This window comes from Merops nubicus, unplaced genomic scaffold (genome assembly GCF_000691845.1).
Source record: "Merops nubicus isolate BGI_N331 unplaced genomic scaffold, ASM69184v1 scaffold1759, whole genome shotgun sequence".
Classification (NCBI taxonomy): domain Eukaryota; kingdom Metazoa; phylum Chordata; class Aves; order Coraciiformes; family Meropidae; genus Merops; species Merops nubicus.
In genome coordinates, this window is record NW_008629963.1 from 84,235 (window position 1) to 98,812 (window position 14,578).

The 14,578-nt window shown below is 43.1% G+C and overlaps 1 protein-coding gene across 1 annotated transcript in view; it reads right to left on the reverse strand.

Annotated features, from left to right (window-relative positions):
• GUCY2F (guanylate cyclase 2F, retinal) overlaps positions 1-14,578 on the reverse strand; it is a 47,064-nt gene that overhangs the window by 23,560 nt on the left and 8,926 nt on the right. The window contains exons 4-14 of the mRNA XM_008947089.1: positions 14,378-14,462; positions 11,019-11,115; positions 10,115-10,249; positions 9,197-9,277; positions 8,009-8,185; positions 6,915-7,071; positions 5,114-5,263; positions 3,053-3,201; positions 1,610-1,773; positions 1,146-1,338; positions 847-1,021 (exon numbers count right to left, since the gene is read on the reverse strand). Of these exons, the coding sequence (XP_008945337.1) occupies positions 847-1,021; positions 1,146-1,338; positions 1,610-1,773; positions 3,053-3,201; positions 5,114-5,263; positions 6,915-7,071; positions 8,009-8,185; positions 9,197-9,277; positions 10,115-10,249; positions 11,019-11,115; positions 14,378-14,462 (1,563 nt within the window). The remainder of the gene's footprint in view (positions 1-846; positions 1,022-1,145; positions 1,339-1,609; positions 1,774-3,052; positions 3,202-5,113; positions 5,264-6,914; positions 7,072-8,008; positions 8,186-9,196; positions 9,278-10,114; positions 10,250-11,018; positions 11,116-14,377; positions 14,463-14,578) is intronic.

The following is a 14,578-nucleotide window of genomic DNA, read 5'->3' on the forward strand; positions in this document are numbered from 1 at the left end:
GTTGAAAATGTGTTGATGGTGCTCCAGAGACTCCTGCTCTGGGAAAGACAAGCTAGAGCCATAGTTTCCTCTAATTTCTGCCTGAGCATGGGCTGTACTGGTACTTTAGAGGAAGGAACAAGAAGTGATGAACAGCTGGGAAAAAATTAATGGTATAAAATTATGAAGATTCATATCTCTTCTAAAAATATTGATTCTATGAGAACAGCAGATGTCTTTTCCTCCATTTAAAATCCCCGTTATACTTTTGCTTATACGGTTGCAATCCCACTGTTTTGTTTTGAAGTTTAATTACACATTGTAAATAAAAAAAAAAAAAAACAACTTCCTCTTTTCCTTTTAAACAAACCATTTTTTTGCTAATTGAACAGAACATTTACATTAGAGGTAATTTACTTTCCTTATAACTTTTTCTCTGTAGCTGTATCATATGTTCTTCCAGTTAAGTCCTGCCTATAATAACACTCCCCAACCTTTTAATTCTTTCACTCTGTATGCCTGTTTTTCTGTGCCTTTTTATTTCAGAACAGAGTTGCAAAGGCATCACTGGATGTCTCCAGATCACAACGATGAAGATCCTATGGCACATCAAAGAGCCATCCTTACAACAAAACCCATGTGACTGGCATGTCTGACTGCAACAGAATACACAATTTCTCCCCAAAATGACACTGAGCCATTTTCCTTCTTGGGGTGTGTGTTTCTATTTTAATGCCCTTGTTACTACAGAAGATTTAAAACATCTTCTAAGAGTGCTTGTTTTGGGGCCAGAAAACATTCCAAGCTGGAAATACAATTGCAAAGGAGTTCTTTGAAGTTCAGGCACAGGCAGGTGCTGCTGCCTACCTGTGTGCAGCCCGATCCGTATCCTGAGAGGGATGTCTGGCATGTGTCTCATTTTGAACGTTCCCACCGAGCTGAGGATGTCCAGGGACATATTGGCTATCTCAGCTGCATGTTTGTTTCCGTTCCGTTTTGGGAGCCCTGAGGCAACCATGTAGGCATCGCCAATTGTCTCAACCTAATAAATACCATTAAATTTTTAAAAATGAATAAATAAGTTGGAAAAGATGGAAAAGACATGTACAGTAAAACCACAGGAGCGTTTGCCCACAGTATCATCCCCACCCCCAGGTACTCCTCACCTTATAAACATCATGGTTTCCAAGAACAGCATCAAACAGCGTGTAAAGGTCATTCAGAAGGTCAACTACTTCAATGGGTTCACTAAGGGCTGAAATGGTTGTGAAGCCCACGATGTCACTGAAGTAGATGGTCACCTGATCAAAATATTCTGGTTCCACAGTTCCACCAGTCTTGAGGGCTTCTGCCACTGATCTAAAGTAACAACACAAGCAAAGACAACAGAGCACAAACCCTTTTGTAGGGCATGCCCAAGAGCTCAGACACTCTTGTCCTACTGCACTCAAAAGGTCTTCCACTAAATAGAAGGTTCTATATGGCTGTAACAAGCACTAATTAAAGCTTCTTACTTTAATTGGAAGGTTCTTGCTGAAATTGGAGGTCAGCTCTGCAAACTTGCTCATTTCTGGGGAACAGTTTTGTCCAGTCTAACTATGGATCTTTTTTTACCACCTAAAGTACTTACGGTGGGAGCATTTGTGATAGTAGCTTTTCTGTCTTCTGTTTTTCAATCTCTAGCTCTTCGGTCCGCTCCCTGATTAAATCTTCCAGGTTGCTCGAATACTGCTCAAGCATCCTGAGCATTGAGTCAATGATATTGGTCTTTTTCCCTTTGTTGACAGTTTTGAACTGGAAAATCAAGCCAGAGAGTTATTCCTCCATCTCATTATAGCATTGTAGCACTCCAAGTTTGGAAAGGAACAGAAAGCAAACACTTATTTTAAAGGGACGGTGCTAAAGACTGGTTTTGTCAGTGGCAACAATAAAAAAAGAAGGCAAACAGGATGGTGAATTTGCATCAGTAATTATGGAAGCTGCTCATGATCATGTTGCTCCTCTCTGAACTTTCAGTGAGGGTAAGAGAAACACCACTTTCCATGAAATGACAACATATATATGAGTTGTTGTGGAATCCTATCACGCTGCAGATTTGTACCCTCATTTATCCCATGACTAACACTTAGGGTAACTTGCAGCCCTTTGCCTTCAGAGGTGCAAAATTCAGGGTACTAGCAGCACTTACAACCTGCTTATGTACTACTAGTCTTAATTCCACCTTAGCGCACTGTTGTGTTTGTGTACTCCCACCTCCCATCCCAAACTCCTCATGGAGTTGTGCTTTCTTCTCTTGACCTGAACCTGAGCATCTGGACCATTTGAACTACCTGTGGCTTCAGAAGCTGCTTTTGACTCAACAGTGGAATCACTGGGGTATAAAATTAGTCACAGTTTCATTAAAAAAAAAAGGTGAAAATCATGGATTTTGGTTTACCTAGTTTGACCCTATAAGAACATAGGAACTGTACTGCTGGATCAGCCAACGGGTTTATTTGCCCACCTGTCCATGAGACTGGCCAGTAATGGAGGTCTGGGAAAGTTCTTCAAACAGGGCTCAGGTACAGTCATATTTTCCTGGGATATACTCACAATCTCCACCAACATGCAGTTCAGATATCTCCTGTGCCAATTGTTGTATCTTTATGTTTAACAGCCCTTGGTGAATTTTATTTTTAAATTAATCACCTTTTAAAAACTTCAGAAGATCAAAACCCATATTGATCTGAAGGCAATATGATAATTTACAGAGCTCTGATCTCCATGAGACCATCTGCACAGGTACACTGTAAATGTGAAGACATCAAGCCAATGTCCAGCCTGCTTCACACCCCATGGGGTGATGTCATGCCAGCCTAAATTCAGGACAAGGTGCAGCCCAGACATCACGAACCATGAAATAACCCAATAGCAAAGGCAAGACCAGAGGCCTGGGACTTCTTCAATCATTAAGGGCTCAAAAAAAAAAAAAAAAAGAAAAAACAAAACCCAACCAACCAACCAAACAAACAAAACCACACTTTCCTGCCAAGTACAGAGGATTGCAATTACATCTGCAGTTCTATTCACCGACCTTATGAAATACCTCCTCAAAGGTTGGACGCCGTTCAGGGGCTTCACCCCAGCATTGCTTCATTACCTGGATACACTCCAGGGGGGCCAGCTCAGGGGCTATGTTTGGGCGGCACAGGGGAGGGGGCTTCTTCACTTTCTTTATGATTTCTGCAACAAAGGGAAGAATGGGAAGCATGTTGTGAGATGGAGGGTCATGATGGGGGCAGAGAACATAAGCCTTTTCACCTGTTCCTTGCTTGCTACTTCAGCCATCATCATCACTCCTCACCACCCAACAGCCGTGTTAAGTGAAGCTGGAGGGTTCTGCTTTCCTCTGCCACAATTCTCTTGGAAGGAATTAAAAGATAAGAGAGTCACCTGCCTTCTTGTCCCTGGAGAACCAAGTTATGAGCAATAAAGTGGCTGGATGAGGGCAGGCTGTGTGGCAGATGGATATATGAGCCTGCAGGCTTGTATTCAATTAAATTGCCTCTCATTCTCTCCAGTAGGATCTGCAGTCCTCTAGGAGAGCAGAGGGTTATGGTTGAGCGCAGACAGGAAGGATACCAGCCTCCACTTCATCATTAATGCGGAACTTGTATGTAGGAGGTTGATGGAATGGAGAGAGTGGAAAGTATTTTAAGGAGAGTGCTTGGGTTCAAAACAACATCTGGGAAGTGACTCCATGTCCAGAGGTGAAATAAGACTACTATGGAACTGGGCTTGGGCTTTCAGACCCTGAGAAGTCAGTGCTTGAATCTGCGGTTTTCAGATGAAACAGCACTACAACAAAGGAGCAGAGCTGCAGGTTTTGTTGGCAGCTGAAGCACAGATGGGGGAGTGTGACATCTGAACCCAACCCTTACTTCAATTTGGTTATTTCTTAGTAAGAATATCTTGGAGGAAGTGTAGGTTTTGTAAGGTCGAATGGTATCTTCTTGCTTAAAAACAAAACAAACAAAAAAAACCCAAACCACCAAGAACTCTAACATTATTGTATTTGAAGCTTTCATTTTGTGTCATGCAGAGCACTCAGATGGAGTGAAGACCACCCTCTTCCTGGCAGAAGCCCAGCATTTCCACATCTGTTACTCGGAGTCCCCAAAGTTTTTCAGTGTTGACAGTTTCCTTTAAAGCTCTTTGGCTCATCCTGCCAGTCTCCACCAAATGAACTAAACAAAGAACCTGGCCCAAATAGTTCCAAAGGTAGCCAAGGGGAAATGCCTTCCCCAGACAGTTTTAAAGTTCACTCCATGTGTGAAAGCTCCTTGAGGATCAGGAGTCAATGAGTAGAAATTAGTCATTTTATCAGGTCAGGAAACTGGAGCACACCATGTGCAACATTTGCTGGAAGTAACCCATGGGGACTAGGTGGGGGAGGGGGGGCACCTGCTAATTACATCATAGGCTACATCATAGATCCAGCTCTGAACTGCAGAGCAAGGTACATCATAACCATCGTTGTCATTGCATTGTTGCAGCAGCTTGGGGTGAAGCAAGGTCAGGGCTCCATTCTTCCTGGTGCTGAACAGGCAGATACTGAATGGTCATACCCCACTTGGTGACTGTCTGACTTAAAATGTGCTGAGAACAGCATTTCACTGAAATCAACACTGTTTTGGCTGCTGTCATCCCCTCCCTTTTCAAGTGCTTGCGATCTGACCCTGACTGAAGGGTCATGACATAGTGAAAAAGGGCTGATGAGAGGAAAGCAATGGAGTTTCCAAGCTATGAGAAATTCCATCTCACATTTTACCCTACAACACGATAAAAAGTCAAAGTTTTGACAGGGAACTGGAGGTGCTGCAAGAGTCTGACTGCTAGCTGGCTCTGAAGCATCCTGGGGGACACCCAGAACCCCAGCCCCATTGATAGTGATGTCACTTACCATAGCTGAGGTCAGAGCTACACATTTTGATGTTGATTATGGATGTTTTGTTGAAAACAGCCTTTTGTCACTGAGAAAGGTCTTGAGACTGGGACATTATTTCCATGCTAATGTTTTACCCAAGGGGCTTGGCCAGACATTTTTTAAGTGCTCTGTGTAAAGCCTTAAAAATACACTGAAATAATTGCCTACCTTCAGCCGAGAGTTCTGACATGCAGTATGGTGGACCCCGAACAACCACTTCTTGTAGGATGATTGCAAAGCTGTAAATATCCCCTTTGAAGGTGCCCTTTCTGCACATGTCTGGATCTCTCAGTAACTCAGGAGCCGTCCACAGCAATTCTAAAAATTGAGAGTATCATGTTTCTTACACTTAAGTTCAGATTATCACAAATTAAGTGCTTAAAGGAACATTTCATTTCAGTCATTTGAAAAAAGGTTGGAAAATACTTCATTATTTACCAAATCAGTAATTTATTTCTTGGGATTTGTTAGAAATATTAAACTCCCATCCTGACAAAATAAAAAACTAGATTTCATAAATTTCACTCTACCATTTAAAAAAAAAAATTGCTATACCAACAATTTACATGCTAAACCACCAGCCTTGAACATCTGCATAAAAAGTATTCTCATCACTGCCAAAAGCATTAACACCTTTTTTTATTTGAAAATATCATTCAGACAAAACATTGGCACTGAATGCCATATTTCTTGTTACTGTTGTTACTCTTGTACAAAGCAAAAGTTAATAAGATATATTCTGCAGTTCTTAGATGAAAGTAGTTTCTGTAAAAGCGGTTTGAAATACAATCAGTCTTTATAATCCAGTAGTTCAAGTGTTGAAAGACACGGTTATAAAACATACCCAACCTCATGAAGAAATGAATCTCCTTCAAACCAGGATATTGTTACCCTGGTAACTGTGCATTCTGAGTGATGGGAATAAGGAACATTTCAGCTACTGCAATACATATCACTTTTGCAAGAGAGGAGAAGGTCTTCCAGAAACTGCCCTATCTGAGACACTGGAAATGTGTAGGAACCAAATCCTGTGACAGAGGGATCAAAACCCTGCATAGTACTTGGAACCAGGTTTCAACAATAAACTGGGATGCCAGAGGAACCCCAAGGCAATGGGCAGGGGAAAGAAATCCTATCAAAGTCTCTAAACATGGTCCCATGAGATAGTGTCCCTAAGGGGTGGGAATGTCATGCGGCAGCCTTTGGTGACTGGTATGTAGAGGACCTATTTCAAACCGTTTTTTACTTTTTTACAAGGGCTTGTAGTGATAGGACAAGGGGTAATAGGCTCAGAATGGAAGAGGGTAGATTTAGATTAGAAATTAGGAAGAAGTTCTTGATTATGAGGGTGGTGAGACACTTGAAGAGGTTGCCCAGGGAAGCTGTGGATGCTCCATCACTGGATATGTCCAAGACCAGGTTGGATGGGACTTTGAGCAACATATTCTAGTGGGAGGTGTCCCTGCCTGTGGCAAGGGGGTTAGAACTGAATGATCTTTAAGGTCCTTTCCAACCCAAACCATTCTGTGATTCTATAACCTTGTGTTTCAGATGGCTTAGTTTTACAAAGCAAGGCTCTTTGCATTTGGGTTAACCTAAAACTTCAGACAGAGGGCTGGGGCTAAGGATGTGAAGCCATGTCCATCAGTCACAGAAATTCAGGATTGTTCAGATTTCAGGGGCACCTAACTCCTCTCCAGCTGCAATAAACTTAAGTTCTGTCACTGCTTACAATAAAATCGTTTTTCTTTACCATGACAGTCTGCTATTCACTTTCAGGAAGTCTGAAAAAAAAAACTTTCCTATTCCTTTCCTGTAACAATGCATTGTATACAGGTAACTAGGTGTTGTGAGGTTGAGCACATAAATCCTTATGTGGTCACTGGCCTGCAATTGCATTAGGATAATAATCTGTTAAACCAATGGACAAATATTTTTTTTAAAAAAAATATTTTCCTATGGCACCTACCTTCTGGGGGCGGCTGAATATACGGGCATTTCTGTGCTTCTAAGAGCTCATTATAACCATAGTCAGTGATCTTCAGCACAAACCTACCATCCACAACACAGTTACGAGACTTGAGGCGCCCATGGGCAAAATCTCGGTGATGCAAATACCTAATTCCCTAGGAAACACAGAAAAAAAATGAGGCAATTCTTTAAGCATTATATTATCCATCAGCATTCAAAGATACCAAGCCAAACTGTCACCTCAGATGTCATCAGATATAAGACTGACTCAATGTCAAATGCTGTGTTGAAGAAACTGTGGATAAAGTTCAGAAGTGGATTAGGAACAGGAGTTGTTCCCTAAAGTCATACTGGAAAGTATTCTGCACCCTAAAATTACACTGGAAAGACTGGCAGCTTTAGGAGCAGTCAGATGCCTCCCTCTGCAGCCCTAGGAGCCATGGCACTCAGATGTTGTACTTTTAGGCAAGGTTAAGAGGGTGGTCACAAATGGTGCTCCATGGTTAGGTCAAGGGAAGCCATTAAGAGCTGGATGCCCCAACCCAGCTCCTTCAAGGAGAATCAGAAGGCAAATCGTGGGCTGTAAGAATGGTTTTGACAGTTTACCCTCTGTAGGCCACTTGTCCCAGGTTGGTAGTTTACTATCAGGGGAGGAAAACACAAGGGACATGAATTGAAGTGTGTGAACACTCTTCTAAATTGACCATACACATAGCCACCCTGAGACAGGAGACAGCTATGGTTTGGTCCTATGTTGGATGAATTTCTGACTGATGACAAGAAAGGGCCTTTGGAAAGCATGAGTTTGTTACCATTTTCACTGTTCTAGACGATCAGTTCTAGCCCGGGGTGTAGTTCGAACCTCTCATCCTGCTGCATGGATGTAGTCCTGTTACCCCAACTAGTACTTCTCATAGATGGGAGCAAAACAAGAATAAGAGATTTCTATTTAAGGACATTATATACTGGCATAATTATATTCATATTGGCTTTCACTGCATTTCTGTAAAAATCTCAGAGTCCTGGATGAAATATCTATGTCAATATAAAAGTCACATGCAGGTCATGCCTCAGCAGGAGCAATGGATTTACTTTAATTAGATCCATCACGAGAGAGGACTTGAACATCCAATCCAGTTTCATATCTTCGTTTCTCAGCAAGTCTTCCAGGCTTCCTCGGGAGCAGTACTCCGTCACTATGGCAAAGATGCCACAGTCAGAGAAAAAGCCCAGGAACAGATTCACATTTTCATGACGCAGATCTTTCATCTGAAACAAGACAGTGAATCACAGCGAGGCCAAGTCAGCCAGACATCTGCTCAGCAGCTTCTTGATATTATTAGATGTCCTTAGAATTCTTGTGCTCCCAGTCTTCCACATAAGAATGGGGAGGAAAACAACCTCTTTCCTGCTTATTTTCAGCTATCATACACTCTTTTTATGCTATTTTTTTTCCATAGTCTATCCATTAAGACAAAGAAAGCAAGATAGCAAAAGCAAACTACACAGAAATTTGTTTTTGCTTTAGACAAGCTGGATTGGATCTTTCACTAAGATAAAATGGTTTCACTGAGGTAAATTGAGTTCAGCATGTGGAGCCTTGCTCCAGCTCTGGTCTGTTCTGGAAAGCAATACTATGCCTGGAGGAATCAAGTCATCCATCAATGGTGCCTTTGGAGACTTGCCCTGGTAAATTTGTTATATTTATATGCATAAAAATGCCACTCCTACGTTAGCGGTAGCTGCCAACAACTAATGGCCTTGAATCTGGAAAATAAATGTGTTTGCTTGTCAGTTAGTAATCATAATAAAATTGAAGACTAAAAGTAAACTTAAAAAAAGGTGTCTTAGCTGGAGACACAAAGCAAATCCCAGAGAAATGCACAACTGTGTCTGGGCCACACTCTCAACAAATGACAGATGAAAATAGCTACCAGTGCCCAGACACAGGCAGGGATGACTTCCTCCAAACCACTCTGTCTTTGAAACAAGGTCACTTAGAGGACACATTGTACATTCAGCGTTGCACCAGCTTTGAAGTGGCAGGTCCAGGGTGGGGTCTTGCAAGCTGCTGACACTGGCACATGAGTCATTGGCAAGCTTGTCAGATGCAATCGTGCCTGGTCCATTCCACCAGGTTTCCCTGGGCAAGACTCACTGACAGCCATGACACACGGTTCAGTGGACAAGCAGATGACAAGGAGAATAATAACTTCCTGCAGTCACACAAGTCCCCCAAGCAACCTTCCCTCCACGTGCCCCATCATCCCCCATTCCTACCTTCCTCAAGATGCTGGTGGAGCTTTGCCGCAGCTTGTGGACTGCTCCCGTCTCAAATTTTTTCAGCCACACCCAGTCTCCCTGTCCACAATAGATGGGGGTGAATGGTAGAGCAAGTCCTGAGAAACAGCTAACGTTGGGACCTAGGCCTGAATTCCAGATCCTTGACTTCAAAAGGGATGGGGAATTTTCAGTGTTCTTGGCAGTACTAGAGTCTTTCTATACTGCACCTGAATAAGGATATAGCAAACCCTCAAAAAACAGGGTGAGGCAGGACTTTCACCTTGTTCAGAACTTTATACCTAGAAGGTGAATTAGTATCTGACAAACAATGATAAATTGATTTAAAAGGAAAGTAACTCTGCCCAGAGTTTTGTTTTTTTTTTTTTTTTGGCATTAATCATGCATTTTATTTTACTCCTTTTCAGGAAAAATTGCCATGCCATCTTTTCAAAAAGCTCTGATTTTAGGAAAGAACAGATGGATAGGCTAAGTTTTCATGTCCTTTCCTGCTCCTTAAATTCCATACAGTCCTACTGTATGGAATTCCCTACAAAAGGGAATTTGACAGCATTTATTCTGTGTATTTGGGTCCTGTATAAGGTCCTTATTAAAGGCTGTATCATAAGAAAGGTTCTTCATGGTGCCTTTGGGTGGTGACATCTCTAACAAGGACTGGACCTGGCAATGCTGCATATGGGTATTGAATACCCTCACCCAACACACAACCAAGTGTCAGGGTGAGGGCTGGGGTAGAGTCACCCTAAACACTGATAAGTTCATGCCTGGGAGTAACCCATTTTCACCCAGCAGTATTCCTATCCTGGAACCTACAGTACTGCAACCCAACATTGTCCTCATTTGAGCAGCTCAGTGAACAGAAGTTGTGGCAAAAGGCTGCACAAGGTCCCTACCTACCTCACACAAAGCCACGTTAGAGGTTTCATGGGTGGCAGCCGTGCTTTTCAAGGAAAAGGAGCGGGTTACAGATTTCAGGCTTCTGCCATCAGCCGCCACGCTGTTTGCATCAGTCAGACTGTCCAAGGTCAACCTCTGGAAGGCAAAGAAAGCAGGTGCAAGACAGTTACCACCTTTGGATGTAAACCTCTACTCCAGCACTGCCACTGGTCATACATTTGACCCATGTTAGTAACTTCTTAAACCTTCCAAACTTCCTATCTCACCTCTAAAAGGTTTGTAAGGTTGACTCTGTTTAGTACCTTGAAATGCTGCAGCAGCACTTTAGGTGATGGAGCAGCCATGGCTTGGGGGAGACAGCAGAGGAGCTGGGTGTCTTTCTGAGCAAGGCATGAGGAAGTGTCTCCTCTGGCACAGACAAGAAGCCCTTATCTGTGTCAGTGACCTAAGCAAAGGGATTGCTCCACAGCAGTCCATGTCATTGGCATGGTCCTGGGCATGGCTGTGGCCTGTGTCAGATAACACTCTCCCAGGAGATCCTCAGCTCTGGGCAGGAGCCAGGAATGGTTCCCAAAAGGTAGTTTGTGTGCAGCTACTTCATTTGAGAGATTAAGAAGGTTTAGCTACATGGGCATGAACTACACTCTGCCAACCTCAAGAACAATGAATAAGCCTGGACTGTCAGAATAAACACGACCAAGGGTACTATTTTACATCATCACAACAGCTCTGACACTGCATCTAATATGAGACTCAGCATATAGAAAATTTTCTGATATGCAGGGGAAAATAAGGCATGGAGAAGGAAACAGCCTTCCCAGGCCTTCATGGGGATAAAAATACCATGCAGCAAACCTGTCTTTGGGTGTCCCACCAGATTATTTTCATGGGTGGAAGGACCTACCTTTTTATAGAGCTCTGGGTTGATGAAGACAAGGTCATCCAAGGTCAGTATTATCTTGTTAGGTCCCCTGAATAGCTGGCTGTTCAAGATGTTATGCCTGGGAGATTTGGAGAGCCACAGTTACCATTTCTAGGTAGGTAACCAGTTTACACCACCTCTGAGGCACCCACATCTGGATTCCTTGCAGTGTAAGCAAAGTGTAGCATGTGCTGTGGCAGCAAGGACAGACATGGGTGAAAGGAGAACACAAACCACGATGTCCTCTCTTGGGCTGAAATTCCCTGAGTCAAACAGCAATCGTTATCCAATTTACAGGCAACAGAAGTTAATCTCAAAGGGTCTCATCACAAATAGACATCTTGAATCAATCTGGTCACAAATATGAATTGGATGTGTATGTAATGTAAATTTGTTTCGCTTGGTTTTATCTTTCATATCCCAAACCATTCTCCATTAAGAGAGGACAATAGATTTTATTGGACCATGCAGTCTGGCTGATGAACAAACACCTCTGAGGCATATCAGCCTTTCTTAGGGCCTGAAACTGAACCATGGGGTAATTTATAAAAGCTGCCTGGACCTAAGTCACCCTGAAAATGTGCTACCTGAATCTCTGTAGTGTAGCATGGTGTTGTGTGAAGCACACAAGAAGGTATCTCCTTGTAATGACTGCAGAATTGCCACAAGCAAGAAGGAAAATTCAGCCATCAGGCCAGCAATGATACCATCTGTTGCTTGACTGCATCATGGGCTATTTGCCCATCTTCTCTTGAACTTCCAAGGCAGAAGAGACCCCAACAGGAAATGGTGCACTGTCAAGGACTACATGTTCATGGAATAGTTCAAATGGGCTTATGTCTACTTCGTGCAAACCAACACAAAATATGCCAGTTTCATTGTTTGTTTTTGGCTGGGGTACATCAGACACCAATACCCACCACGCGGCCATTTTAGGGATTTAGGGAAGAGGCAGAAGTCACATCCCATCATGAACACACTATTTCAATGGACTAACACTGAGCACAAGGCACAGTGTATCTGTTAGACGGTCAAAAACTCACCAAGCAGGAAGGGAGAAGGGAAAGGAAAGCTCCTCCATTGCCCTCAATGTCACTTTAAGGAACTTTGTTTACACTACAGCAGATGTCTGGTCTACACACAACTAAGACTTCTCCTGATGAGGTGGGCAATAGGCTGCCTTTTGCTAACTGCACTGTAGAAGGAATGATTTCCATTGCATGTATCACTCCAGGCATTTAAGATGAGCACAGACAGCTTTGTGGAGTTCAGAGGGACCTTTGGCCATATGGCCACAGGCTTCACCTGGGATGATTTTTTTTATCATTTTTCTCTACTGCTTTGTCCCAACCCACCCAGATCAACTTCATGAAAATACTCATCACTTTTTTACCTTTCACCTTGCTCAGTCAATCATATCCTCTCCCCCAAGCATGGAGGAAAACACCCCTCTGCAGAAAGCAAAGCACAAAGAGAGGAGTGATTCATAACTCAGCTTATGCAGCAGATCCCAGGCAGAGCTAAGATCAGAGCTCCCACGTTTGAACTCAGACCATGCAGTGGTTTAAATTTAGTTCCAGACATGTCTTCCTCTAACATAAGTCATTGTCTGAGTCATGCTAGGCTTTTGCTTTTTTTTTTTTCCCTTGCAGATGGCCATGCATCTTTACTCATGACCAAGCCTTCCCAAGCACAGTCTGGTGCTTGTGGAACAGCTTACAAGTAGAAGAGGCAGAAAGGTTGTCTTTTATTTATGTAATTGTAGAGGCTGGTGTCCAAGAGCTTTAAAATGTGGGGGGATGGAGGCAACCTCCTCAGTGTCTGAAACTCTAAGGTATCAGAAGCAGATGTGTGTTATAAGCAGCAGAACTGTTTGGTGTGTGGCTTGCTGGGTGGCCTTGTACCATCTGGGTTTGTAGGGATGACTCAGGAGCAGAGAGAAAACATGTTTTGGGATGATTTCAGAGGCAGAGCTGGATGGGACAACCCAGGAACCTTATTCTGCTGAACTCACTGCTGCTGAGTAAACATGCCTTCTGATTTCAGCCTAATTTCAGTCATACACCATCTAGACATCAATAATAAGAGACATTATTCCAGGGGCCAGTTTGGAACAGAGTTCAGATTATGGCCATTGTGTCCTTACCAAGTTGCTCCTGGACAACCCAGTCTACATTGCCTCATGTCCACCTTGGATGTAGTATCAGGCCACAAGTGTGACCTATGCATGTGTTGGAAACTGCTGCTTCCCTAGCAGACTACTTCATTTGCTCAAAAGACCTCATGCACAGATTAATATATACACAATGTGAATGACCTGAGAGCTGGACTCCAGTTCAAACCAGGGGATGAATCAGCCTGGTAATAAAGAGATATCCTATGAATTTCTCCAAACCCTCTCTAGATATTTCCTCTTTCTCTTTAGCACATGGAAAAAATAAAGAGGGTTAGCCTAGGTGTTTTATAGGAAACATGGTTACACTGGGGACAGAAATCCAGGAAAGAATGATCTGGAATAAGAACAAAGACATTTAACATGGCAGCTCACTCAGTCTCCACTGCGATGTTCTTAAAGCAGACCCCTTGTTGTTTGCTGGTATGGCACACTTTCCATTTCCAAAGTGATCGTCACCTTCCTAACGCTTCAGAGACACCATCCACCTGATCCTTCCAGCAATGGACTACAACGTTCTTCCAAGCCTGGACTGGACTAAGGGCAAAACGGCTCCTCCTGCAGTGTTCAAGCCACTGTTACATAATAAAGTAAATAGATATGTGGCTGGAGAGGAAAGGCCACAGGCAAACCTACTATGTGTTCACCGAATTACAGAATAATAGAATGGTTTGGATTGGAAGGCACCTTAAGGGCCATCTAGTCCAATCCTCCTGCCATGGGCAGGGACATCTTCCACTAGAGCAGGTTGCTCAAAGCCCAATCCAACCTAACCTTGAACACTTCAAGGGATGAGGCATCCACAACTTCTCTGGGCAACGTGTTACAGTGTCTCACCACTGTCACAATGAAGAATTTCTTGCTAATATTTAATTTAAATCTCCCGTTTTTCAGTTTAGAACCATTAGCCCTCATCCTATCACTACCCTCCCTGATAGACTCCCTCCCCATCTTTGCCATAGGCCTCCTTTAAGTACTGGAAGACTGATATAAAGTCTCTCAGAAGCCTTTTCTTCTCCAGGTTGAACACACCGAACTCTCTCAGCCTGTCCTTGCAGGGAGGCACTCCAGCTCCATCTGTTCCCATGGTCCAAACTTCTGGTTAAAGTGCAAGTCTCTTGCAGGAGCTAAAAGTGGCACCAAATCAAATATATACTGCAATTCTCACCTGATGAGAGAAGCCAGGCCCACAGCACAAAGCAGCAGAGCAAATATCAGCATTACTGCCAGAATCATGACTGTAGGCTCAATCCCTGTGCAAAGAGGTGGAAAGAATCAGTGAATTAGAAAATGTCTTCGATTTAGGCAATAATATTAAAACTATCAATATCGGGGTATTGGACTACAAAGTCAAATGTTCAGCCAGGGG